We start from the raw sequence: 27,178 nt of genomic DNA, 5'->3' as shown, positions 1-27,178 counted from the left end.
GGAGGAAAATATCGTCCACTAAATGCCTCAGCACTAATAACTCATGTTCAGTCTGTATACACACATTACTCGAGAGCATGCACTTGTTTGTGTTTAAAAACAGATCAAATTTGAGTACACAACATTGATAAATATCTCATTATTAATTTCTGACATTTGCTATGTTGTGTTGGTTCAAATACAACATACACAACATAACCTGCGGCGCATTTTCTCCTATGTGATATCATATTCAGGAAAAGATTTGGAATCTGCAGCTCAGATGTGTGAGAAAATTGGATCAACTACAAAATGACTTCATTGTTGCAGACTACAGCAAACTAAATAAGTTAATAAAGGCATTAGAGTTGCACAAAATTTTAAAAAACGTTCATAAAAGAGAGTGAATAAACAGTCCGTCCTGTCTGAAATTCACCAATGTTTTGAAAATTTGTTTTCACGCCCAAAAAACTGCAGCTAGAAAGTGGATTATCAAATTCATATTTTTAATCCTGGATTTACATTTGCCAAACAAATTAGTAATTTAGCTGGTTCTTTCCTATTTATTAATTTAAGTTTGCAGCTTGAACAATCCACAACTGTTATTATTTTTCTTTCTGCCACTCGGCCTTTATAAGAGCAATGGCATGACCTCAATATCAAGTCAATATCAAGATATTGACTTCATTAATATCTTGATGAAGTCCTTTTTTTGCAGGTAACGTTGCATCAAATATACATTAAAACTGATTCAAAATAAAATACATTAACTCCAGATAGATGTTGCTTTGTTGCGTAGGGCATTAAACATTTTTGCAGATGCTAATCAATTCCAGCTAAATTTAGCTTTTACAATCAAACTATGTAGCTCTTTTAGTGTAAGTTACAGGGGAAGCTGTAACAAAAGTGAGGGAAGCAGGAATCCAGAGGGGTTGAGATCAAAGTCTCATTTATTCCTTGTGGTTCATAAAAGAGAGGATTTAATATAATAAAGGCTATTATAAAATACATCAAAGGCAGAGCTGCCTAGCCTTTTTCTTAATATCTGTCCCGGTATCTGTCTCTTAGCAAAAGGGCACCATGACAACACATAGTAGTCAGGTGACAAAATGCGCCCCTGGGAGAGAAAGGGCAGAAAATACCGGACGGTAATGAGTGGAAAAGGAAACTACAGTAGATTAAGCAACTCCAATTTGATTTTTTTTTTTTTTTTTGTCTGTTGCTTGTTTATTTGCTCACTGATATCTGTTTTGTGTACTTGACAATGGAAAGCTTTGTTCTCTCCTCCAGAGAGTCACTGTCTTCATCCTAATACTTCTATAAGCTCACCCTCGGGAGCTGGCCACGGCAATCTGCTCTGCGATTGGCCACGTGCTGTGGCTCTGGAGGGCGGGGTTAAAACTGAAGGGATGCTTCATAATAGTAAGCTTAAATTCATAACCAGTCCATCAGGTCACATAGCACTGGCATCAGAAGGAGATACGAAACATTTTTACCCAGTTTTGGCTTTTTGCCTCGTCAAGGAGCCTGAAGAAGTCTGTGAACTTTCTTATTAGTCCATGTAGTGGGACTGGAGACTTGTCAGATGTAGTATTCAGTAAGAGAGGACACGGTTGCCTTGTGGGTTTGCAGGATAGAAAGTGACCCATGGCTGAGCTTGACTTACCCCCGGGCCATCAACCTTTGAACCCGTTCAGGCACGCCCAGGAAAAAGGTTGTTGGGCTGATATCTGCTGAGGACCTGGGCTCCTCTCCCAACCCCACCAGCCTGCACTTGTTGCCATGATCAAACAAAACAAGAATAAAAATGTCTCATGGGTAAGTGGTGAATCTTTGTATAATTTTATCCTTTTGATTTTAGTCTGAGTGATTTTATTTTTATTTATTTTTTATTTTTTTATTTTTTCCTCCAGAGCTGCTGAAAATCACAATATGTAGCATTGTACATTGGAACTGATGAGATGCATTGTATTTCTGCCATGCATTATTCTTGATTTCTAATGCTTTGGAACCTTTTAGCTGTCCCAAAAAGGGGCTTAAAGATTTAGTTATTATATAACTACAAGTTACTACACGTCCACTTTATGAAATCTCATCATTAAGGCTGCTAAAACTGCCTATTTTACAAAAAACAAGTTATATTGTCAAGATCATTTAGAAAACAAGCTCCAGCTTTACATGTTTGGTGAAAACATGAATAATTACAGCAGATACATCAGCATCTTTTTTTTTTTTATAAGTCAGGTTGTTTTTTTTTTTTTTTTTACATGTGCGTGTTTGATATCTGATTCCCTGCCAGTGCAGATGGATCAGGGGAGATTATAATGAGAGTGGCTTTGCTGGGGATGAAATCGACTACTTGGAAGTGGGGGAGAAGTGGCAGGAAATATAGGATGGAGTTAGGGTGTACGATTGGATGCACTTCCTGTATGATTTTCTTGACACATTTACTGATTATTTATAAAAAAGATGTGCTACCTCTTGCTTTTTATTTATTGTAATTAACGAAGAGTCAACAGATTTACCCACGCTAGTGTAACGTCAATACAAACCAAATTAAATTGCATAACAACGGAAAGTCAGCAGACTTGGTGATAACATAAAAACATACCAAGATTATATTCATGCTTAAAGTCTAATTTAACTTCATCTTATGCACTTTCCATTAATAAGATGTTTGAATTGTCATTTTTGTGCAGCACAGTATACACATGGACATGTGCATAGAGATGTACTTATGTGTTTTTCTCCGGAGGGAAACACTGCTCCACTTTCCCCCAACCTATCCATATGGCACATATGTCATACTGCTGCTTTTTGTGTCCTCACTCTGAGCCTAAATACTCCTGCACAGACAGAGCTGGAAAGTTGAGGTTGTTAACCTAATAAAACATATTCTTGGTGTGGGACAGCTACCCTCTCCTTCACACCCTGCCTCACCGACAGTCTGTGGGAGAAAATCGGAGTACCCGGAGAGAACCCACAGATACACCAGGAGAACATACACGTTTTGTGCAGAAAGACCTCGTTTCGGGATTTAAACTTTGAACCTGATGCAAGCAAATAGTGGCAACTTTTTTACACAAATGTCTATCATTGTTATGACTAGAGACCAAAAAATGTTGCTTACCAAGAGAAACATTACTGGAAATGAACTTTCCAGTGATTTTTTAAAAATATATATATTATTATTTCAATAATTCAATCCACAAGGGCAAACTCATGCAGATTTAATGCACAAAGTGTTATATTTCACATCAGACATTGATGTTGGAAGAGACGGCTGTACACATAAAGTTGGGAGCATGAAACTTTCCCATGGTGCCATTCTTTACAACTGTTTATCTGGCAGTTTGGTTTGCACTTGGTGTAAGATTTGGATGCAGCTGCTCGGTCATAAAAACATGTTTAATGAAGTTCTGTACACCCTGTTTTTCAGGCTGATCTGAACACAAAGAGCTTGTTTTCTGCAGACAACTGCTGACCTCTGCACCACAAGTACCACCAAGTTCCTGAGTTGCTTTCATTCCCAGTCACATTCATGTTGTCATAAAATAAACAGATGACTATGGAGTTGGGAGGAAAACTCATGACTGTACACAGGTGGCATCTTAACTCAGTACTATGTTGGATTTCACTGAGCTCCTGCAAACAACCACTTCTTTGACAAATATTTGTCAATGCAGCCTGCAGGCCTACATGCAGCATTTTCTCTAAGTATGGTCTTGGAAGTGATTTGAACTCCTGAAATGAATGATTTGGACCAGTAACCAGTTCTATGGGGAATGTGGTAAATGCTTTGCTAGCTGATCAATAATGTGATCAAACTCTCTTTCCCTCACAGATTGAAAAATGTCTTGGAAAAGGTGTCCCACATAAGGACAAAAGCACAAACCTCCAAATTGTGCATATAGGCTGGCTTTTGAGAGACGGAGCAAATTTTAGACAGCCTTTTAAATGAAAAAGTTTATGTGTTAGACTATCGAGCAGGATTCTGATTTATAGTTGCTAGTTCTAGCAGGGTAAGTTGAGATGTTTCACATATTTAGTGATAATTTCTTTTGCCCATGCTTACTTGCACATTAACTCAACCTCAGTCTAACTGCATTAAGCATATGTTAGCAACAATTTTCAAGTCTTCCCACAGATTATGAAATGGTTGTAGGTTTGGACTTTGAATAGGATATTCTCATACATTTATCTGATCTAAGCCATTGCATTATAACTCTGACTCTATGTCTAGTGTTGCTCTCTTTTAGGGTGAACCTCTGCACCAGTCTAAAGGCTCTAAGATTTTAATGCAAGACAAAATCATTTAAAAACCTGTTCTTCAAGAAATCATAAGTTCCACATTATAAAGGAGTTTTGATAAGTTACATAAAGTATAAAAATAAAAATAAACCTTTCTTACTGGTCTTTCCAATCCTTCTCTGTTCTACTGTTGTTCATCTAGATGAAAGTAACTACATGCTCTGAGTTATCAAACTTTTGCAACCAGTGGAAAAAATTTAAGTACACATTTAAGTAATTCTGCTCCATCAATCTTACCTAAAATACAAATTCATTTTTAAGTAAGCAAAACTTTTTTTTTCCCCTCACATGTCACCTTGCATTACCATTTTTTTCCTTCTCTCGATTAAAACGTTTTGGGTCCAGCATCTACCGTTCTGCAACCCGCCCATCCAGTGCATCTACTTGTCTGTCCAATAAGCCTAATGACTCAGAGGACCACGTTTATAATCACCGGGGTGGGCCGTGCCAGGCGGATTAGAACTCCAGATGGTGCTGTTACTGCCTGCCTGCCTGCCTGTCTGTCTGACCACGGATGCACAGCTGCAGGAGGTCACATGTTTTACAGCAGAAGTCCAAGCCGCTCAGCGTCATGGTGACACTGTGACTGGACATTACTGCTAACTGCTGAGTGCGGTTGGGAGTTTTAAGGCGTTTGCAGGGTGTTGTTTTTTTTTCTCATGCTGATTTAGATTGTGTCTGAAGGTTGAGTGGCCCGTGTAACAGATGTCACGCTATCAAATTAAAGCTTAATGCCAAGCCAGATAAAGAAAAACACCAGAGGGCTAACCATGACACCACAGAGCTTAAACACTTGGTTGTGTGTCAACTTGAGTCCATGTCAGTGTGTGATCTGCCTCTGTTGAGACTTTTCAGTCGACTTCACTCTACACTGACTTGAAACACACCATTAGAAGAGGTCTTCAATATGCTGACAGCTCACCTCCTCTGCAGTAGGTTTCATCTACAGCTGGAAAACCAATTGTGTTTATTTAAGAGCTACTTGGCAGGCAGAGGAGTAGTCACCATTATCTGGTCTGACTGAGAACAACAGTTTTTTTGTTTTAATAGTGCCAGGCGTCAGATGTTTGCATCCCTGGGTCCTGGTACTCTGAACAGGGGGAAAAAAAACAGGGTTTGCATAATTCATGACAGTCACTGCAGAGCGGAAAGACGGCACAGGTGTTCTGCTCGTTGTGGGAGAGCAAGCATGTCAAAGAAGAAAAAGGTAAAAACAAACGTCATTTCTATGTGAATCTACAGCTTGCTTCTGTATACAGGATTTATCCCTTGATTATTCACTGCACCTTCTGTCTCAATGAGAGTTCCCATTCTTTTATTGTGGCATCTGTGCTGATGTTTGTGCATCACGATTAAGATAGTTAATGGATAAGGTCTGTTCCACAGAACCTACTCTTAGTGGACTTTTTGCCTGGTTCGTTGCTGTCTTCTTTCTGCAGATTGCTGTTGGTGAAAGACAATCTGCAGGATCATCTTTCTGTTTTGTAGATGAGTAACTCAGGTCCAGCAGAAAAACAGGATCATGCAGCTAAACCCTCTGTTGAATCATTCAGAGAATGTTTCAGCTTTTTTTCCCCTCCTTTCTAGAATACTGGTGTATGCATTGGAAGGCCTTGTCATACAAAGTCTTCTGCACATTTTTTCAGTTTTAAAACCTAGTTTCCTAAAAGGATTTACTCTATAAAGACAATGTTCTAGACCCTGAAATACATCAGAAATCATTTTATCCCCTGTAAATTAATGAAAGTAAATTTCCAACTAAATCCCACCTTTTACCTCAGAAATGTGTTTTAAACACACCCTCGATGTACAAAAGTATATTTGTATGTTCATTTCAAGCTTTCTTCTGTTCTTAACCCTTGATATGCTGAACGTCTGCTGAGTATTTAAATCTCTTTCAAGAAGCGATCATTACGAAAGTTGGGGGATCAGCTGGATGCAACAGTCACCTCTTATGGTGTGCTTTTGAGCGAATTGAATTTTGTCCTCCTGATTGTAAAGACGGAGAAGAATGGATGTTACTAAGCTCCTCAGACAGCTGGACTGTGGTGTTGCTTTTGTTGCGTCCAAAAGAAACAGAAACGGACACAAATGGACAGTGTTAGGCATGACTGTTCAAACCTGGCTGCAAAATGAGCGGCTTTGTGAACATTTCAAGTTTTTGTGACTTAGAAATTGAGAGATTATTTTTGACTTTTAATGCGACATGAATCTTATACAAGAGAAAAATGAAAAAAGCTGCTGTAACCTGGTCGGGTAAGTATGTAGACTCTGAATACTAGTACTTGATCGAAGAACCCTTTGATTAAGTTTCAGCAGTCACTTTTTTGAGTTCACATCTGCCATTAGCTTTTTGAATCTGATTAACCATAATAAAGTTCAGCCACCCCACAGGAGTTTTCTGACATTTTAATTCTTTAACTAAAGCCATGTTCAGAAAGTTGATGAAAAGACTGGAGTGATTGTCAGGAAATTAAATTAGGGCAACACAATTTCTCCTTTAAGTTTATTGCATTAATTCACGCTCCATCAGTCTGTACATTTTATTGAGTTATCTCTGTCCTGTTTCCTCAGTTATTCTGTTTTTGTTTTATGAAACTGTTGTAGACCCGCAGCCCTCTCCACTTGTCCTGATCCCATGCGTGACTGCATTGGTCACAGCAATTCTAGTTTGCCAGTGATTTTTCCAATGAGTCCATGTGGAACAGCCGATGTGTTGATGTGCTCAGCGAGCGTGAAGTGACTCAGTTAGCACCACAAGCAGCGCTAGACGTAGCACACCATTTTACATGTCAGCACTTCATAAGTCATCAAGTGGTCCTACCTCTGAGCTCATGATTTTCATTCCCGTTGACCTGCTTGACTTGCTTCCTTTGTCTCCGCGGACAAGACACTTTTTGGAAAGGGTAAGATTGTGCCAAGTTTTCAGTTTTGTTTTGCATTCTTTTGGAAAGCTCTTGGTTTGCATTTCAGGGTGCAATATCTGAGTGGTAGGCTGATTTCTGTGAGGAGTGACCAGCTTTAGAGCTGCTCTTAGCTCTGCTGTATGCGGTAGTGGGATGCCCGGTGGTGGAAAGGAAGAAACAGCCTTCAGACTCTTTAAATGCTCCGGGTGAAAACAGAAGATGCAGCAGATGCGGCTTCCATCTCACGCTCTGCTTCTGTTTATTTTGCTTGCCACAGTATTTTCCATCTCATCTTTCTTTGCCTCTTTTTACCTTCTTTACTTTCTTTTCTCATCTGTAATTAGAGATGGTCCCAAGGCCCAGGCGTCCTGGCATGTGCTGTAATGTCAGTCTGACGCTGGCTGTCGACTGGGGTTTTCAGTGGGCTACAATCACAGCCATATAAAGCCTAGCATGGTCCATGCAACTCTGATCTTAATTATGCTTTAGATTTAGGTTTTTTTTCTATAGAAACTAATCCTTGGATGTCTGTAATATATGTTAGATTTTTGTTAATCAAGCACATTGACATTGACACTTTATGACATGACAGTCAATGTCTGATCGACTGCAGAGCAGTTGTTAGGACCAGCAGTTCAACCTGTGGCGTGTATGTTTGGGTTGTTTCTAGTTTCTCCGGTTTCCTCCCATAGTGAAAAAGCATGAATGTTTTTTTTTAAGTTTGAAAGTGTTGATGGACCAGTGTGTACCCCGCCTCTAGCACAATGATGGGAAGTAGCTCCTATATCAGATCATTAAGTGCTGCTCTACACAGAACAGAATGGCAAAGAAAGGCATAATATTTTGTACAAGAACCACGCTTAAAATATGACTAAGCTATTCTGTGTCCATTATTGTAACTCTCATCATCTGCATGTCTTGCTGCTTTTGCAACAGTATCAATAATTGATGCTTTTGGGTTTTAAAACAAAGGAATTGCTGCACCTGTTAGGTGAAACTATATAAGAAAAGCGACCAACTTCTGATCTTTATATATGTCTGATCGCAGCACTTTAAAGAAAAGTAGGATAAGATAATAACCTCTTTGTCAAATGATAACCAGTTGTGAGGGATTATTTTTCGAGACTGAAAAAAAAATGATCCAGCAGCACTTGAAGGCTTCTTGGAGAGTTTCATCTGTGTAATGGCATTCTTGGCAAAGCATGACCCCTTTGGAGAGGCCTTTCTTGATATTTTATCAATTTATAGTGCTCTTAAGCCTTTCGGGAATCTGTTTCAGTTTACTACACATTGAATCCATGTTGCCATAGCACCTTTGACAGAGAGCAAAACCCTGTTTATCGTACTGTGCATAGTCTGTCATTGGCAACAAGCCATGTACAAATCTATAAGCTTGATTTATAATTTTAGTTGTAGATTAATGAATTATCTTGTGTGTTTTATCACATGGGTTGTTTATTTTAATAGCAAGTGGTGGCTGTAATCTCTGTTAAGCAGGCTTAAGCTGGGCAATATGAAAATACATTCTTAGTGTAAAATTATCTTTTTTTTATTGGTCTCCACTTTCTGTCTTTGAGAACGTGCCTCTGAGTGGTGACTACTGAACTGAATCTGTAGAGGCAGGAGTTATTTAAATACAGTTGATCTGCACTTATTCACATCTTAGTGCTTATTCCCTGATTTTTAGTGTTTTTATTCGTGTGGAACTTGACTCCAAATTATTGGCAGAAAATCTGGCTATATGCATTCTGTTAAATATATTTAAAAATGCAACTTGGAAAGCTGATACCCTAATTATATTGTAGGAGTAACGAGACACAATCTGAAGTAAAAGTGTGCAAAAAGACCATTTGTGGCTTGATAATAAATCATTTAGAAATGGACCTTCAGTTTATACTTTATATTACACTGGACTTCAGTTTATTTTGAATTAACAGAGTACAGGAAGATTGTTTTTTGTATTACACTCTTTACATTTTCAGGTATTCAAAACTGAAAAGAGTAAACATCTGTAATCTGGTTAAAACAAAATGATAAACCAAAAATCTTTTTCAATAGGATTTTATATTTTTTTTATACAATAACCTGGATGATATTTGCATGTTTACATACGGTGAGATGGTTCTGCAATAAAATTTTGGAGAGACCTAAGCTTTTTTATTGTAAACATTGCTGTCAAAGAAGGGTTCACCACCTTGCAGATTTCTTCAGATTTTGATTTTGGTAACACTGAAATCTTCCAGATCAAATAAATGTTAACATCTGTAATTGTTTAACCCTTTTCATTAACATCTACCATTAGTTTTTCAGTGTTGGTGGCTAGTGCCAATGAATCTTTCAGAATTCAAGAACCTGCCCCAGACCATTACACTGTCACTGGAATTAATTATAGTTAATTGGTGACTGTGTGGTGTCTTATATGACTTTGTATTTGTGTGTTTTTTATGATGTGGAGCACTTTGAACTGCCTTGTTGCTGAATTGAGCTTGGTTAATTCTCACTGTAACAAAAAGAGCAGTTTGAAATAATGAATTAGGTTTACATAGCTTTTTTTTCTGTCAAAGTATTTCTAACATCAGTTTTGTATTGACTTAAGTCGTCTTTATCTGATATCTCAATGTGTTAGATGATCTGAAACATTTTAAAACAGAAGGACTTCGTACAGGACAAGTACTTCTTTACTGCACTGTATGTTCATCATGAACCAATATCGGATTTTAAATCAATCAAAAAATAAAAGGAAACCAACTGGAATCAGCCTCAAAATGCAAAACTATGCAAACTTCTGCATTCTGCATATGATGCATATGATGCATATGATGCATATAATGCGGTGGCTATCAGACCATCCACACAACAGTAAAATGTTGTCATGTAACCTCTAGATTTGAACAAAAACATAGCTAAAGGTTGTATCTATTATCTATTTTATCTGTTAAAGTCATTGCTTGCAAAATGTTTTACAAAAATATTGCCTGAATGTAAAGGCAATAAATAACTAATTTTTTAATAATGCAGTGATCACGAAGATGGGGAACCATGTCATTTGCTTCATGGAGTACAAGGTGACTTTTGTAATTACAGGAAACGACTGCTGGCAGTTTACTTCTCTATGGGATGTTATATTGATTCCCTCACGTGGTCCAATTACTGTAAGCTAGTATTGTAAGCTACCGATGTTTGTCTGCTTGTGTTTGTCAGTGTGAATGTCTGGACACTGATCAATAGGCCAAAGGCAGAGCAATGACTGGTTTCTGAGCTGTCAGACATTGATCTGCTCAAGCCCACTGAGATGGCTCATTCAAAGAGAGCCGATTGCTCTCTTGGAATGAGCTTTATATTGTGTTTGATGTAACGTAATCTGGGCTGTTGGATCAAATAATCTCCTGGACGTGTCAGTTTTAGCTGGAGAAGAATGAAAAAATTAGCCATAATTTCCAAGAGTGAATTTGTCTTTCATTTCTACAAAACGTATTGAAATGACTTGCATTTTATGGAAATGTGACAGAGACATCAAACCAAGTAATGTAAACATCACAGTTACTTTTTCTCCTGTAACTTTCATGGAAATTTACTGAAAAAATGGAAAAAAGATGAACTTGAATAACTTGGAAGCAGGCATTTTTTTTTCTTCATAATGACATTAGTGGTTTATGTTCTACTATGATACCCCTAAATTAAATCCAGCGGAACTATTAGCCGATGAGCTGTATTGTTGAGGCCTCAGAAGTTGTTAGATAACGTTAGAGAACAGAGTTAAGTGGAGCATTATGAAGATACATGACTCAGGGTCAGGTTTTAATAAGAGGTCAAAACATGACTGTCACCTAAACTGTCCTGCCAGGTAAAGAGAGCATAATTTAAAGAAGCGACAACAGGACTGGATAATCTAGACAGGACAACCAGTCTCGCACTTCACAGGAAAAGCTGCAAAGAGATATTTTTGTAAGAAAACCACAAGAAATCATGCTTCATATAACACAAAGAATGCTGTAGCTATTTGTGAGCGACTGTTTATTTTTTTTCCCGCATATCTGATTTGCATTAAAACTGGCAATGGTAGAAAAGTAAAATGTTTTCGACTCCTGCTCTGATCAAATACAGAAGGACTTGAAACATTTACTATGGTCAAATGGGGATAACAATTCATCAAATTGCACGCGCCACACGGACAACCTAATGCTAATCCTCAGAAAGGGGCTAACCTGATCAAACACAAAATAATCTGGGATTTATGTTGGGCTGCCCAGAAAACATTTTTCTACAAATCTGGGTTTAGCAGACAGTTGACTAAAGCTCAGCAGTTGGGCGATCCTACAGGTTGGAAGAACAAAACATGTGTAAATTGGTCTCCTCCAGAGACTCCACTGCTTTCTTCAGTTGTTGCTTCTGTTTTAAAACCGGAACACATGGATTAGTTAGGGTTACATTTTTGGAAACTCATGACCAAACGAGTTTAGCTCGTGTTTTATTGCCTCTGTAATATTTAGTGTTTCTCCCTGCATCCTCTGAGTAGCTTTGATTTCAAAGTACAACACAGTGTCTGATCCCAGATCACAAAGATGGATCTAATCTTTCAAGTAACCGCTACATTTGTTAGATGCAAGCCAGCTGCTCTGTCTCTTGATTACTTAACCGTCCCTTTTATATGCCTGTAATGTTAATAGAGGAGCTTGCGTTATGTAAATGTGCTTTAGCTCTTCCTGAGAAACGTACTTTTTAATGTCGAGTCAAACACAAGCAGTCTAATGTGCCATCAAATGTCCACACAGAGGGGTTTTGCTGGTTTTCATCCCAGTGATGATGAAAGCAAATATGGCATTTTTTCGATCTTGTGGAGATAATTACTTCCTGACATTTCGGTCTCTGCAGCCATGTGTTGTGTCGACACAGTCAGCTCAGATCTTTCAGGAGCCTTTTGAAAGCAAAGGAGAACACACATAAACTTTGCAGATCACACGCTCAGACATAAAAAGCCACTGCAGCTGCTTTTGGTGTTTTCTGGAATTTTCAGGCTGGCCCCATTGGTCGGAGATCTTACTTCCTAACTAGCAGAGTGTGTGTGTGTGTGTGTGTGTGTGTGTGTGTGACAGGGAGAGCGTGTGGGTATGTGGGAGGAGAGAGGGGCAGAGGGGGCTTGTTTTTTGGGACTGGAGGACGGTCGCAGTGCTCTGAAGGAGTGCTCCTCCAGCGTGGGAAAGACGGTTGACTTTGCCTCTGCCTCTCAGGGACTAAAGTAGGCCAAAGAAGGACTGAGGGGAGCCAACTTTCCTTCTCCAGCTAAAACTTTCTATGCTCGGGCTGCTCGGGAAGAGCTGTTCCCCGCTGGAGCTGGGGTAGGAGGGTTTGTAGGTGCGAAGTATTCCGGCTGGCTGGAAGTTCTTGCATTCGGACAGAAGATGAGCAGTAGCTGAGGAGCTTTCTCCCTGCCCAGCTCATTTGGCTAGAAATGTTTTACTCTACGAGTGAGGAGTCAGATTTGGTGAGTTTGTTTAAACATATGCTAAACTTTTTGGAGCCCCATTCCTGTATCGTTTAAACAAAGAGGGAGGGCTGGGAGTGCTGGAGAATGCAGGATTTAAAGAGGCAAAACGGTACAAAGACAATCTTATTTTCTGTAAAGATAGCAAACCTCCATGAAGATGCATTTTGTGAATCTCCTATCGACTTAAGTTTTAAGACAAAGGCATCCACTAGGAATCCGTATGAGTTTGGATTGGAGGAAGGAGCTTCAAATGCTGAAGGGAGAAAAAGAAAACACCCAGGATAAGTTTGACTAGACCGGCAGAGAGCACAAAACCTGGTTTAGCCTTAAGACTTTATGTTGGAGCAAAAAGGCATGAAAATCCAAGTTTCTAAACTCTCTTGGTGTAAATGAGCTTACATGATGTCTTCACTGATTCAAGTTATTCATATCCTGTTTGAAAAATTGCATTCTGTGTTTATCATGAGCACTTCTGTAGATAAATAACCCATAAAATAAACTTAAAACTATGATAAAATCCCATAAAAGCCCACAGAAAATGCTTGCATTTATGATCAGGCTTACATTTTATTTGAGGACTCCTAAAATATCAAAACCTTTTATTATAGTGATTTCCACATAAAGGTTACACGATTATGTTTTGCAGCAAGACGGTATATTACAAGATATCATAAATGGCTAATTGTTTTTGCAAATGTGGAAACTGTGGCATGCATCTGTATTTAGCAACATTTGAGTCAATATTTTGTAGAACCACCTTTCACATTATAATTACAGCTGTAAGTCTTTTGGAGTGTGTCTCTAACAGCTTTGCACATATAGACAGGAGATCTTTGCTTTTTTTCTTCCTCTCAAAATAGCTAGGGCTCAATCAGAACGCTTTCAGAGTCTGTGAGCATTCATCTTCAAGTCATGCAACTGTTTACATTACATTTTTTCTCTTGGACAGTTGTCATGATGCATAATCAACAAGCAACAAGGTATTGTTTTAACTCTCTCGCTCCTCGACTTTCTAACCGTACGACCAAACAGATTTAAAGAGTAGTAGTGCTTGCCAAGAACTGACGGTGTCATCCAGGACGTGTTGTAGTGGAATATTGTCTCCCCTGCCTGATATGGAGCTTTTGAAAGTCATGAGACTGTCGTACAGAAACTCTTCAGGTATGTTGCAAGTCTGACTGCAACTGGAGATTCTTCCTCCCCACAGAATCACCTCCACAACGACTCTGTGAAGATACTTGAATGATAAGAGTAATGACAAAATTTAATTTCCCCTTTGGGATAAAGAAAGTATTTTTGAATTGAAGAGAATTTTCTTTCAAACATGTCAGACAAAAAAATTGAGTGGATAGACAAATTTTCCCCCAATCAATTTGGACTCACATTCCACAGGAAAATCCATAAATAGGTGAATCTGCAAACACTGACCCACAACTTTTATTAGATGAAATATGGAACAATTTGTTGAAGTTAGTAGTTGCGACTTACCACAATGTAAAAACATTGAAGAGGAATTCAATATTTTGCAAACTGTTTAGTTGATTAAAATGGACTTTATAATGTTTCTATAAATGTTAAAGTTTTCCTGTGTGCGCATCTCCTGCTAGTTGCATGCAAAGTTTCTGCAGCTGACTTGAAATTGGAGCTATATGAGACAAACCACTTAATCTATTGCCTGCTGCTCCTCATTAGTTCCTAAAGAATCAGTTGCACACGAAAGCTAGTTTGATTATATATAGGTCGTCCTCATGGGTCACTGTTCACAGTGTCCACATATCTTCTTCTGTAAACTAAGGTGTAGCTTTGTCAGCCAGCTGTGTGAAAAGATTTGATATTACTATATTTTAGGAGGTGCTTGTAAGATAAACTCCAGTTTGGGCCTTGGATTGGACATGTTAAAATTAAGCATTCAACAAAAATCAGCTGTTCTCGTAGTTGTTAGAGACAGGTGTTCACATCTCAATAAAGGTGTTTTTAATAAAAACAACACATCTAAACAATAAACTTTAACGTTTGAGATGTAACTGGAATCCTGTCAAATTCTGACTGCCATGTTAAGCCGTTAAATCAATACTGTTTAATTTTCTCGTTGCAAAGCCTCAACATTTTCTAAACTGCAGCTCTGGTTTAAAGTTGTTGCTTAGTGTTGTTATCAGCGGGCAGAAAATGAAAGATGGAGAACTGTTTTATTACAGACAGATCCAGTTAGTGGACTGTTTATTTTTACAGTCATAAGAAGCTTGTTCTGCTCTCTGAGCCAGTTTTCATCAATCATGTGCTGCCTGCCTCACACAGGAAGCTGTCTGAAAATTGCTGACGCAAGCACAAAAAAAATAAAAATTCTACCTTTTTGTCTTGATTAGCCCTCATCCTATTACGGCTCTGTCTGTCTTTGCACTGAGAAACCTGAAAGAGAAAGGACAACTAGTTAACTGGATCTAGTTGAGGCAGCGCTGTGCATTTCCATGTGCATTCGGCTTCACTTGCACTCAAGCACTGAGTTTGAACCTCACTAAACTTGATTGTTTAGCATCTGATTGTTGCTTTGGAGAACAAGTAGGGTACCCTTTCAGGTTCAGGGTCATTAGCCACAAAGAATCAAAATGCTAAAAATTAAATTTCTCATCTTCTCTAGGAACATCCCTGCTCACCATGGTTGTTTAAATGCATACATTTCATTATACTTTGCTTTTTTTATTTGCAATCATTCTCAATGTCTTTGTTTACTTTTGAACATATTGAAAACAGATTAAATTTTGCAGAGATCACAACTATTTTAATTTGTACAACACAAAATATTATGTAATATAATATTTTATTTCTGTAACACACATTTAGAATTATTACAAGCTGTGACCCAATATTTGAGAGGAAAAAAACTGGCTTGCTGGTAGAGTTGTGGTAGACTGTGAATCATTTATTGACTGTAAGAGTAAGGAGTGATTGATTCTCTTTTTTGTTGCTTCCTTTCTTTGTTTCTTTTGATTTCCTTTCAAGCTTGCTTGCTTACTCTTTCTTTCGCTCATTCCTCCTTTCTTTTTTTCCTCGCTGTCCTTACCGATTTCCCATGTTATCACTGATCACTACAAATACAACATCAACTAATAAAAAACAAACCCTGTAAACTTTACTTTTTTTTTAAAATGTATGTTTTTACATAAAAGAAATGTCTATGAAGTTAGTTCATTTTGAAACTTCTTCCTTCAGTAGTAACTACCACACCAAAAGTGATGCCTCTTCTATCTTGTAGCACTTTTATATGGAGTATTTATTCACTTATCAGAGAATTTTGTCTCTGGCCATCATTTGATTTCTTGGTGAATCTCCATTGGTATTGTTTAATATCAAAAGTTAATTCATGCAGATATTTTTGAAAGCTGATAAACTTGTTTGTTCTTCTCAGACTAAACAGGTTTATTCTGGAAGCTAAATCTGTTTTGACTCCATGCCAGTTTTTGGTCCTTCCCAACTTTATTTTAACTACAGTAACCATCAGTAATCCTGTCAGGTGATATAATGGTTTATGTAGTGCTGAGTAAACACTTCTGAAGGGACTGTCAGTCTCACCTTGACATCAGTAAATGAATGTACAATATGTCTTTTCTAATTTCTTTTTCCCATTCTTGCCTTTTTTCTTGCACAGATACACACACCATCAATCTGTTTCTCTTCCCCTTTCTCGCCCTCCTGCTTTTTATTTCTTGCATTGCAAAAAGTTTAGTAACCAATTATTGTAGCAATAACACGTCTGTCACACTTGGCTGTCATGTCTGCTGCCATTGTCTCCTTCTTGATGAAGGAGACACTGTTTGTAATTTAATTGACTTTGCACTGCATCAACCGAAGTGGCAGTGATGGACAGATGGCAGGAAAAAAAGAAGCTTTAGTTCTAGCCAGTAATGAGTCACTCAACGTCTGAAGCTGCTTGCACACTCGCACAGCCTATTGTCAGCTTGCTTCCATCAGCTACAGTGTATCACAATGATCTCTGGAGGCTTTGGCATCAGTAATAGCATGTTTTAGACAGCTATAACAAAAGATGCAAAGCAGAAAGTAGACTGACCAGTTTATATGCTGACTTTGAATAAAGACTAGGGCAATTTCTTGGTAAATTTAACAGATTGTGCTCCAGTTATTGTGCAATACTCCTTTTATGTACTGCATAATGCATTAAAGTACCCAAATACTCTTCTAATTTCTTCATATTGTCTTCATCAATTGTTTTGTCAGGCATTCTGAATATCTTTTTTTGGTGCTCTTCACTCGCTTTCCGACCTTTTACTGAGGAATGTTTTTGTTTCGTCTCTTGACTCTGATCTATGACTCAGCCACGCAGGAGTCCCGGTCATTCTGTTCTTTCGTCACATCATATTTTTGCAGTTTGATCTGTTTGTTGACCCAAGACTGAGCTGTTTGTGCTTCTGACTTACAATTACTACCAATTAGAAGTTACTCATTGTCATTTTGGTTTGATAAGGTCTAAACCGGCATCCGGATCAAATCTTCAGAATGTAATATGCATTTAAATCAATAATGAGATTTGAGGTCATTTATTTGGGAAACAACCAAATTTTGTTGCTGATATATGGTGTTGGCATAACAATGACAGATAAAAGAGAAGCAAGGAATAGCTTTATTAGATTTGACAATATATGTATGTTAGAACCATTCATGCATTTGTATGTGCTTCATATCGTAAACTCAACAGTTGTAACTGTGTGTTAACAGAGGTTATTTATATGAGCTAGGAAAAGAGATTAAAAAAATAATATGGTCTAAATACAGAAAAGTTGTCTTTTATGACATATTTCATGTTTTGTATAACATCTTTACTCATTGGGATTAATTGTTTTGATTCTTAAAATTGGTTTTAATGAAGTCTTACACAAATGTAATAGAAAATACTAAAAAAGTCAAAAAGGTATAAAATATAATTTTTTTGATATTGCTATTATGAAATGATTTTAGTTTCATTAATTTTTTCACAGAATTTTACATTTTATCGTACATGGATAAAATAAAAATAACTACAAATATTACTGAATCCTAACCACTGACAATTTAGAAAACTATTTTCAGATGATATATAAATTATTTATATATCTTCACCTCTTATGGTTCTTATTGCTTTCAAGCACTCGATTTTTGCAAGAGGCAGGGTTTCACTTTTTTTGTAAAAATACAGTTAAATTATGAATCTGTGTATATATATATATATATATATATATATATATATATATATATATATAGATAGATAGATAGATAGATAGATAGATAGATAGATAGATAGATAGATAGATAGATAGATAGATAGATAGATAGATTTTTGATAAATCTTGTTGCAGAAGAAAATCAAACAACTTTCACTGAGCTCATGGCAGTAACCAGAGAGCATCAAGTGGGATTTGAGGAAAATACGTCAATGGCTAAATGCGTAACCATCTTCTGCTTGCGCAAAACCAGTGAGTCAAGAACGTCAAAGCTACTGGGAATAATGGATGGAAGTAGCAGAGAGAGAGAGGCGAGTTTAAAAGAGACAGGAATGGAAAAAGGTGAAATGAAGTAACAGCACAAAGGGAGGAAATGAAGGGATACTTAAATTACAAATGACATTATTGAGTCAAGTATGTAAGGTTGAATGATGGACCACACACGGAAATAACCATAACTTTTCTGCATGACTGCAATTTTTTTAGTGGACTTCTATAAAGCAATGATAAAAGTGACTTAATGTGAAAATGGGAGCTCTCAGGCAATGAAGGGGTGCACTTTAGCTGCTTCAGCCACAGTAAGTGATTCTGTCAGATAGGGGAGGCTCCACAAGCTGACTCAGGACCTTTTCTTCCACTCTCGCTATTACAGCTGTGATTTGTATGTTCTGATGTAGTCATCACCATGCAGTCGCTCCATGTCGGGGTCGCCGGTGGTCCTGGAGAGCGAACCTCTGCTTAATGAGGTCCACATGATTAACAGTGGAGACTCGAGGATCGTTACCTTTTCAAAGCCTCCCTGGGTGGATAGAACATTTTTAATAGTCTGGTACAAGCACCCACTCCGGATTCATTCAAGATGAGAGTTTTTGCTGTAGTTCCTAACCACACAAGACATACTTTAGAGAAATATACTTTCAGTAACCATTAATTCGCACATAGAATAAATTATTTTAAAAAACTGTTTGCTGTTAGATAAGCTCTCCCATATGTTGGGCAGTCGAAACAAGTTTGTCTGTGAGCATCATAAAATAGTAGCAACTTTGGCTTTAAAGGAGATAGCAATTCAAATTTGATTTGCCCTGGTCACTATGACTGTTGTTTTTTAATTTAAAGTTGACTAGGTGTTGCTAATAATTCTTGTTAGAGCCAAGAATAAAGTACATGCCTATATTAATACATCCATCATTTTAGTGTTTTGATTTAAAGTTTTTATCACAAGCTCTCATTCACCAGACTGGCGCAACCACAAGAGCTTATAAATCTCTGGGTAAGGTGCTGGTTTGTTGGGTCTCCAATCTGCTGCTCTCTTGATTTCAGTATCTTTATTTTATAAATTGCTATGTAGAGTTTGGGTTACACTGTTTCCACTGATTGTGGTTCAAATCCCCATTTTTACCAGGACAAGATATGACTTGATGAAACCAAAACTGCCCTGGCATAGCATTCATTGGAGTCAATTAATTACATTTACTTGCACTAGTATATGGTTTTTATCATAAAAAATAACAACTCAGAAAATTTTCAAATCGATATAAAATATCTGACAAGGTGAAAACTGAGGCATGCTTGGAAAAGAACTAAAACAGCAAAAGTATTAGATTGAGAAAAGAACAAATTGATCACCATGTCAGAAAGAATCAGGATATTGCTGCTTTTTGTCAAGGGCTGACATTTATATAGTTTTGCAAGTTTAAGTTAGTAGAAAAATGTGTGTACAGTGAAGCAAAGAAACAAGAAAATCAGTGGTTAGAATCTTTTCTGGCCACATATTTTTGTATCTAAACAAGCCAAATATGTAACATTTTAGCAGACGATAAGATAATTAGTTTGGCTGTAAATTTCATGGTACATTATCTAAAAGCATTCAGTTAAATTTTACCCAGAATAACAAATATCAACTTAATTATAGTGTTAGATGAATGTCATGAGATTCCGTGATATAACTTATTGGAAGGACAGATTTCTAAACCCGTTTTAAATCATTTCAAGGAGATGTTTTTCCAAATGTGAAGACTGTGGAGATTTTTTGCCTGGTTATACAACGCTGAAGAAGTGACTGCAAGAGCTCTTCATTAGCAGAATTAATTCGGGTTTTCCAAGAATCAGTTTTATGGTTGTTTCTTGATACAAGCTGTTTCAAACAGAGCTCTCATTGTCTCTCAGCCTGAAGAAGATCTAAATGTCATCATACCACTGCCGTATCGTTATTAGCGGATTTTGTGGGAGTGACACTGTCCCGTCGGGGTCAGCACAGCATCGGGTCAGGAGGCCTATAGTGTCAGGTTGCCCCGGGTCCTTTCTGTCGCTGTGTGTTTGTGTCAGAGTTGCCAGCAGAGTGCAGCCTTCACAGACGGCGTTGACACCCTCCTCTCTGGTTCGGAGCATCTGCGTCCTGCCCTGAGAGCAGCGGTGGCAAGTGTCAACATGGCATATCAAAACATATGTGACATTCGGACAGAAGCAATGGTTTATGGAGTTCCTTGATGTTGTTGCGTAGACCTGATGCTACAAGATTTCTTGCAGAAATTATTTACTCAGTAGTCATTAATGTAACTACAATGTAACTTCTTTAAGACATTAGACTGTCATAACTTTCCATTCATACCAGCGCACGGTTAGAAAACCCCCCCAACTTATTTAGCCAAATTTAGTTTGTGTAATTTCCTTCCTCATTAGCTTGTTTAGTCAAAAGAAGCTATAGTCACACAAATGACATTTATTGATATGAGGACAATATCTATACTAAAATGAAACCTCTTTACTGATTTTAATGAGCAGCAATGATTAAGACAGAAGCACCGGGTTTCTTCAGAATATTTTGACCAATGTTTCTGCAGTAGAAAATACTTTATCTCGATATTGTCATGTATTATGTGATTTTATATGTGAAATGCTGCCTGTCAGATATACTTAGTTTTCACTTATTTATTCTTCTGTCCTGATCGCTTCTTGTAGATATATGAAAGCTCTCCTGTAGGTTAAGAGAGCTTTTGATTCAACAATAAGTTGTGTTATCACATGAGCTTCACTCAGGTTACTTAATAATTTAATTTAGTCTTAATTTACACAAATAGGTGAAACATTTGCGGCATCCGGCCTGTCAAAATCTTTCCTTATTTTATAGCATCATTGTAAAACTCTGAATGTCAATGTGTTAAATTTTGCTTTGGTGCAACTGATTGATGTCAAAATCACAAAGTTTTCATGTCAGGAGTTAGAAAAGACTTTCTAAACCGTTAAGATTTGTTTTTACTTTGAGGCAAAGCAATTTTATTTCATAACAGAGTAAATTTAAGTTATAATTTCATATGTACTTAGAAGAGATTGGCATATTTGGTTGCATTGTTGCCTTGTAGCACGAAGATTGTGGATTTAAATCCAAGTTGGAGATCTTTCTCTCTGTACATTTGTAGGTTCAGTCTGGGCACTTCCTCCCATAACCCAAAATCATGACTGTTAGATTAATTAGTCTGCGATGTTAAAGTAATTATGTGTGCAAACCAGAATCCAATAAGTACCAGGCACTAAGTACATGAACTTTTTCAGATATCGTCATTTTTATGTGATGGAGCAACACAAACTCGTGTTTTATTGTCACATTATAACTTAATCTTATATTTAATAAGTAGAGTCCACTTAAGTGTAATTGAAGCTCAGTATAAACACAGATGTTCTGTGAAGGCCTCAGTGGATTTTCCTTCGAGAGCAAAGAACATCCTGACAGCAAAGCAGCACAGCAGAGAGGTCAAGTTATAGAGATGTTTAAATCATTAAACAATTTGTCAAGGTTTGAACATATCTGAGGGCTCTGTTCTGTCCATCATCTGAAAAAAGGGAGCAATCCTAAAAAAACCATTTACTAGCAGAAAAAGTCTCGAGACCAAGGCAGAAATTGATTTTCTGGAGAGGAAACGACACTAAACATGCAGCCAGAGAAACAGTGATTGATATTCATGTTTTTTAATTAAATTTAACAAGGAACAATGTTTTGGTGTTTATTGGTGTCCTCAGGTGTTCATCTTAAAAAAGTTGTCTTTTCTTCCACTCCATAGCTATGCGCATAAAATCACAATAGTTGAAGTTTGTTGTTTTAATATTAAAACCTTAAAGAAGTGTCAATACTTTTGCAAGACTGACATTGCACATGCAGCAAAGTCTATTCTACTTCTATTAGTGCAAAATAAACCCAAATGTATGCACTGTTGACTCATGATCACCACTCATACAGGACATGCAGTTTCTAGAAATGATTGCTGCAGAGACACTAGCAGCAGATGGACTGACTGCGAGGAAGAAAAAAAAAGAGGAGTGATGGAGGAGAAGGGTTGAGGTAGAGAAAGCAGAAATGCTGAAATGGCACAGTGGAGCTTGTAAGAAGAAGTCGGGAAGAGACACTCTGACAAGCCAAGTCACAGCGTGAGAAAGAGAGAGCTTGCACCAGCAGCAGCTTCATTATCATCGGCGGGAGAGTCAGTCACATGCAGTCACACTGGGACTCTCACAGATGAACCGTCACGCGTCGCTCACGGAGCAGTGCGAGGAGCAAGCGACGCAGCAGGACAGGGAAGCTTGATGGAGGGCATGAGGAGCATCGCTGCCACCTGACTCATTTTAAGAGTCAGCCTCAGTACCTGCAGCGGCACGCCGAGCTCTCCCTCTATCAAGGAGTCTGAGGCAGACGAGGGGGAGAGAGCTGTTGAGATTATGCGCGGGGCAGCGAGCTCCAGCGGATTCCCCATCTTTGGCAACAGCGACGGCAGCAGCAGCGGGGGTAGTTGGAGCTTTGGCTCTCCAGACGACACCAGAGCCAACTGGAGCTGCAGCAGAACAAGGAGCTCCGACTCCGAAGCTATTTATTTATCCGGGGATGAAAGCAGCATTCACAGCCCCGGCATAAGAGGAACCAGCTGCCGATGTAGCCACAGTGTTGAATGTACCTGTAGCCAAAGCAGTGACAGCTGCTGCAAAGCTGGTGCAAAGGACACCTCAGAGGTGCAGTTTGGTTTAGTTGTAGAAGCAGCAGGGGGGGCAGTGGCTCAGGACACTGAATGACCAGTGTGGCTGATGAAGGCCACCTGGATCCGCTTGCTGAAACGAGCCAAAGGAGGTCGAGTCAAGAGCTCTGATGCCTGCGTAAGGAGGATTTTCTCCCGTTTATGTCGTTAAAGTTGCTTCTGTGCATGCACTTATGTGTAATTCATGGAGTCTCTGCTTTTCTCGTGCATCCATTGCCAGTACGAAGTGTTGGGGTTCAGCGTGGCAGTGTTGTGATGATGAGAAGTTGTGTGTTGGTGTCAGTTATGGCTGTCAGATTCTGGGCATACCTCCAGATCACTTCCATGCGACCCACTGGGACGGTTACCCATGATCACATCTCTTATTTAAAGGTGACACTGAGGGAGGCCAGGTGTGCTCACCTGAATCTTTCACAACCAAATGTACCTCATAAGCAGTAAATTTCATTTCACTTGAGTGTGGCATCATAACCTTGAGCAGGTGTTAAACTACCATTAATTGCTTTTCTAATCAAATCTGATCAGTAAGACTGAATTTGTTTGTTTTTATTTATTCTTCTCCTCTGCAGCAAAGTGAGAAACATTAAAGACATTCAGATGATTGATGAGCAGCAGGGTTTTGCATAAGATGGAGGGTGTAAATATGACCCACCTTGTTCCGTCTAGAACAACAGCACCTCCTGGGTCGTCTCCTTTACATAAGTCAGATAGTGCGAGTGAAGAGGATGAAGTGGTATGATCTTGGTTGGTGATTCTAATCATGCACAGATTGAAGGGAGGCTATTTTTAACTCAGACAGCAGAGTGTAATGGTGCAGTGAGATGAATGAAAGACCTTGTGTGAGTGGCTGCCACAGGAGCGTGCAGGTAAGGATAAAAGGTGCACCGACTCCACTGGATGAAAGACGAGCTGCTTTTATTCGCAGCGCTTGATGACTGTCTTAGAAAAATGAAGGGGTGTTCCTCATTCACAAATGGAAGATCTTTGGCACATTATTAGGACATTTCCATTCATATTTAAGTGTTTTCGCAAACCTTGAAAAAAATTAATAATCCAGTGCAGAAGAATAACCTGACACAAGAAGGTTTAGAAACATAGTGTTCCCAGAGAATAAATGTAATTCCTTGGGAAAAGTTCTTCCTTTAAGAAATAAATTACCAATGCAGGAAGGTTATTAATTTGTTGAAAAACCCTTTTTTTGTCAATAAGACAGTGAATCGTGTACCATAACATTTTACAGTGTCAGAGCATACAGTAAGATGGATCTTTGAGTCATGAATCCTATCAGATAATCCTCTGTTGTGCTCACTTTATGGATTGTCTTTTGGATTCAAGTCTAAGAGTGTTAAATTTTTCAATTATCTCAATTCTATCTTTCAGAAAGTCAAGTTAAGATTTTTAATAGTAAAATGTTGATCATCAGCTGTTGTTGCTTTTTTGTTACTTTTTTTTAGAGTTAAAAAATACTGCCACTATTTTACAATTATACATTAGTGTATTTTATTTCAAGGGGTTTCTATTGGCTATTGAAGGTGTAAAAGCGCTGCACTTTACCAAAAAATACCAATTTGTTCATACTTACAGTTAAGAATACACAGATGTGAAAATTTAGGCTGGTATTAGAAATTAATATTGCTATTATAGCAGATATCTTAGGCAGATACTCGCCGGCAAGCAGATGTGTATGTCGATGACAACTTTTAATCAGATTTTTTTCTGCAGTGGATTAATTAAATACAGATGCATTCAATAAATTGCTTTATTAATAAAAAGTTTATTTTTTTCAGTAAATGAAATGGGTATGTTCTTCATGTAACTGCGGAAGCCTCCAAGGTTTTCAAAAGTACTTCTATTGTTCTCAAGATGTGAGTTCATCTTTGTTCAGTTTTAGTTGTTGCTGAGGTGCTGCTGTTTGTGTCTCCACAGGGTTCGGCCGACTCTTACACCAGCCGTCCATCAGACTCCGATGTTTCCCTTGAGGAGGATAAGGAGGCAGCGCGCAGAGAGGCAGAGCGACAGGCTCAGGCACAGCTTGACAAAGCCAAGGTTGGATACTTTACGCCAGGAATTGGAAACTCACTTTGGCAATGTTAAATTGCACTAAAAGAGTCAATCTGAATGATTTAAAAAGCATTCTGAAATTTTTTTTCTTCAAGTGTGAGCTCCGCTTTACAAGAAAAAAAAAAAGTTTCCGCCCTGTTTTGTGGAATTTGTTTCTTGCTTACTACATTAAAATAGTGCAAAAGCTTCATGTAACAAATATACGTAAGAAATGTGTATGTACTTACTGGTTCTGTTGGATTTGAGAGGAAAAAGTAGCTGCCAGATATTTTGAATTAAATGCATTTTATGAAATGATCATCAGTTAATGTAACCAACTCTATAAAATCAGAAAAGACTGCAGCAATGGCCACGAAGAGGCAACTGGCTATCAAACTGGGTAGAGTTATAAAGTCATCGCCAAACAAATTGAATTCCATCATTCCATCTCAAAGAAGATTATTCATGAATGGAAAACATTTAGGGTAGTTTCCAATTTGCATCTTAAATTTTACACATGTGTATGGTCATAAAAAGTCCTAAGTCTGATCTATAGGTTTTAAATTGGATTTAGCAAAGTCCCACATATGTCTGTTATGTGGGACTTTGCTAAATCCAAGTCCGGAGTCTGGAATATGTAACATTTCTGACGTAAATATGCTGATGTTCTATGATAGTGTGAAATAAGGCATGTTTCTGGACATCACTTGAAATATTGACATTCCTTCTTTACTGAAGATCTGGTACCATATGATTTGGAGGTCGACTCCCCCTAGTGGTGTGGAGCACCTCCAATCTGTGGGGCGAGTTTGCAGCATTTCATACTTGCTGTTGTTTTTGTTATTTTTGGCACTTTCTCTGTGGTTGTACCATTTCTTTCTGTGTTTGCCTACATTTTTAGTTTCTTTGGGGAAAAAATTACCATATATAAAATTAGCCCTCCCATGTGTTTTCTGCCTAAAGTGGTTCTACAAACTGTCGTGGGGTGTGCTTAGTTTTCACAGTTTTTTCATCTTGGCTTCACCTCTTTTTAACACATAATGACAGCATATAATCTGAAGCAGTTTTTGTAAGCTTTTGGGTGGATTTAAGTAATTCTAGAAGCCTGTTGAAAAGCAGATCTTTTTTTATTTGCATATTTTTAAACATAATCCTTGAATTTAAAGAGGTTATGGTGGACGGTTTTATCACAAAATGAAACTGCCCACCATCAATTTATTAATTGATGGTAATTAATAAAAGCAAGCCCTTGCAAGAAGTGTCTCTCCAAGTATAGGTGTATTACTGTGTGTTTGCAGATAAAATTGGTTTATTTTGTTTGATTAAGTGATGGCAGGCATCACTCAAACTGTTATAAACTTTGCATGGATCTGTTTGTTGTTATAAAGCTGAGTCCACTTCCTTTCTGGATTCCTCCAAAAGTCCTCCATGTTACTCATTTTGCCCCATTTAGATTTTAGCGAGGTGAATTATGCATCGCAATTTGTGTCAAATGGATCTTACTGGACTTAAAGTAAACCTTTCATTATGGCACCTCTCTATGTAAAAGCGTTTTTAAATGGATTTCTAAAGAAGCAGAACGTTGGAGTAGGGTTCAGCTGGTCATATTAAGTCGTCCTTTTCGGTGATCACTGATGTGAGAGGTTAGGGGCCTTCAGAGGTCTCAGCGTCACCGTTTGTCAGAGCTATAAGCCTTGCCTGATCTGCTCTTGGCCGCAATTAGCAGCACATAAACAAACACACACATGACAGAGTGGACTCGCCTTTGCGCAACAGGAATTCCAATCAGAGCCCACTTCCACAGAATCACTGAAATGCTCTGTTAAGATGAAAGTCTTTGATCTGCAAATTAATTTTGCTGTTCGTTTTACTCGCTCTTCCAGTCCACTGCATGGTGGTGTTACATTTTTCAGATTAATTCAAGCAACTGTCTGAGAAATGTTTGTGTTGTCTTTCATCGGGTGTTTAGTGTCTGTAACAGCTAGTTAAGCTTTTGGCTATCCATTCATTCAGGCAGACATTTTCCTCCTGCGCTTCGTCTCAGAGTAGCTCCTAGCTGGCAGAGACGGATCATTCCTGCAGATCTGTGTCGTTATTTTCCAGAGTCGCCCTCTCTAGCACACTAATTAAAATGATAAGTTGACTTTATAGATAACCTGGCATAGATTACCCCCGCTGGCATTTTACATGACAGATGAGTGGTAAAAAATAGCTTCTGGTGGTCTGGCC

General features: G+C 38.2%; 1 protein-coding gene across 7 annotated transcripts in view; it reads left to right on the top strand.

The window, feature by feature from the left end:
* The window catches only part of cacnb2a (calcium channel, voltage-dependent, beta 2a), a 60,294-nt gene that overhangs the window by 17,007 nt on the left and 16,109 nt on the right, over positions 1–27,178 (top strand). For 3 of the 7 annotated variants that reach the window (XM_055037602.1, XM_055037599.1, XM_055037603.1), the window contains one exon: positions 24,836–24,955. In XM_055037602.1, coding sequence (XP_054893577.1) covers positions 24,836–24,955 — 120 coding nt within the window. Of the gene's footprint in view, positions 1–1,441; positions 1,798–12,349; positions 12,679–22,151; positions 23,028–24,835; positions 24,956–27,178 lie in introns of those variants that run through there. The other 4 variants (XM_055037604.1, XM_055037605.1, XM_055037601.1 and 1 more) reach the window with 4 other exon arrangements.

The sequence above is a fragment of the Poeciliopsis prolifica genome, unplaced genomic scaffold (genome assembly GCF_027474105.1).
Source record: "Poeciliopsis prolifica strain line A6 unplaced genomic scaffold, Auburn_PproV2 SCAFFOLD012, whole genome shotgun sequence".
In the NCBI taxonomy this organism is placed as follows: domain Eukaryota; kingdom Metazoa; phylum Chordata; class Actinopteri; order Cyprinodontiformes; family Poeciliidae; genus Poeciliopsis; species Poeciliopsis prolifica.
Note: the sequence above shows the minus strand (reverse complement) of the source record. Positions and strands in the feature narration are given on the sequence as shown.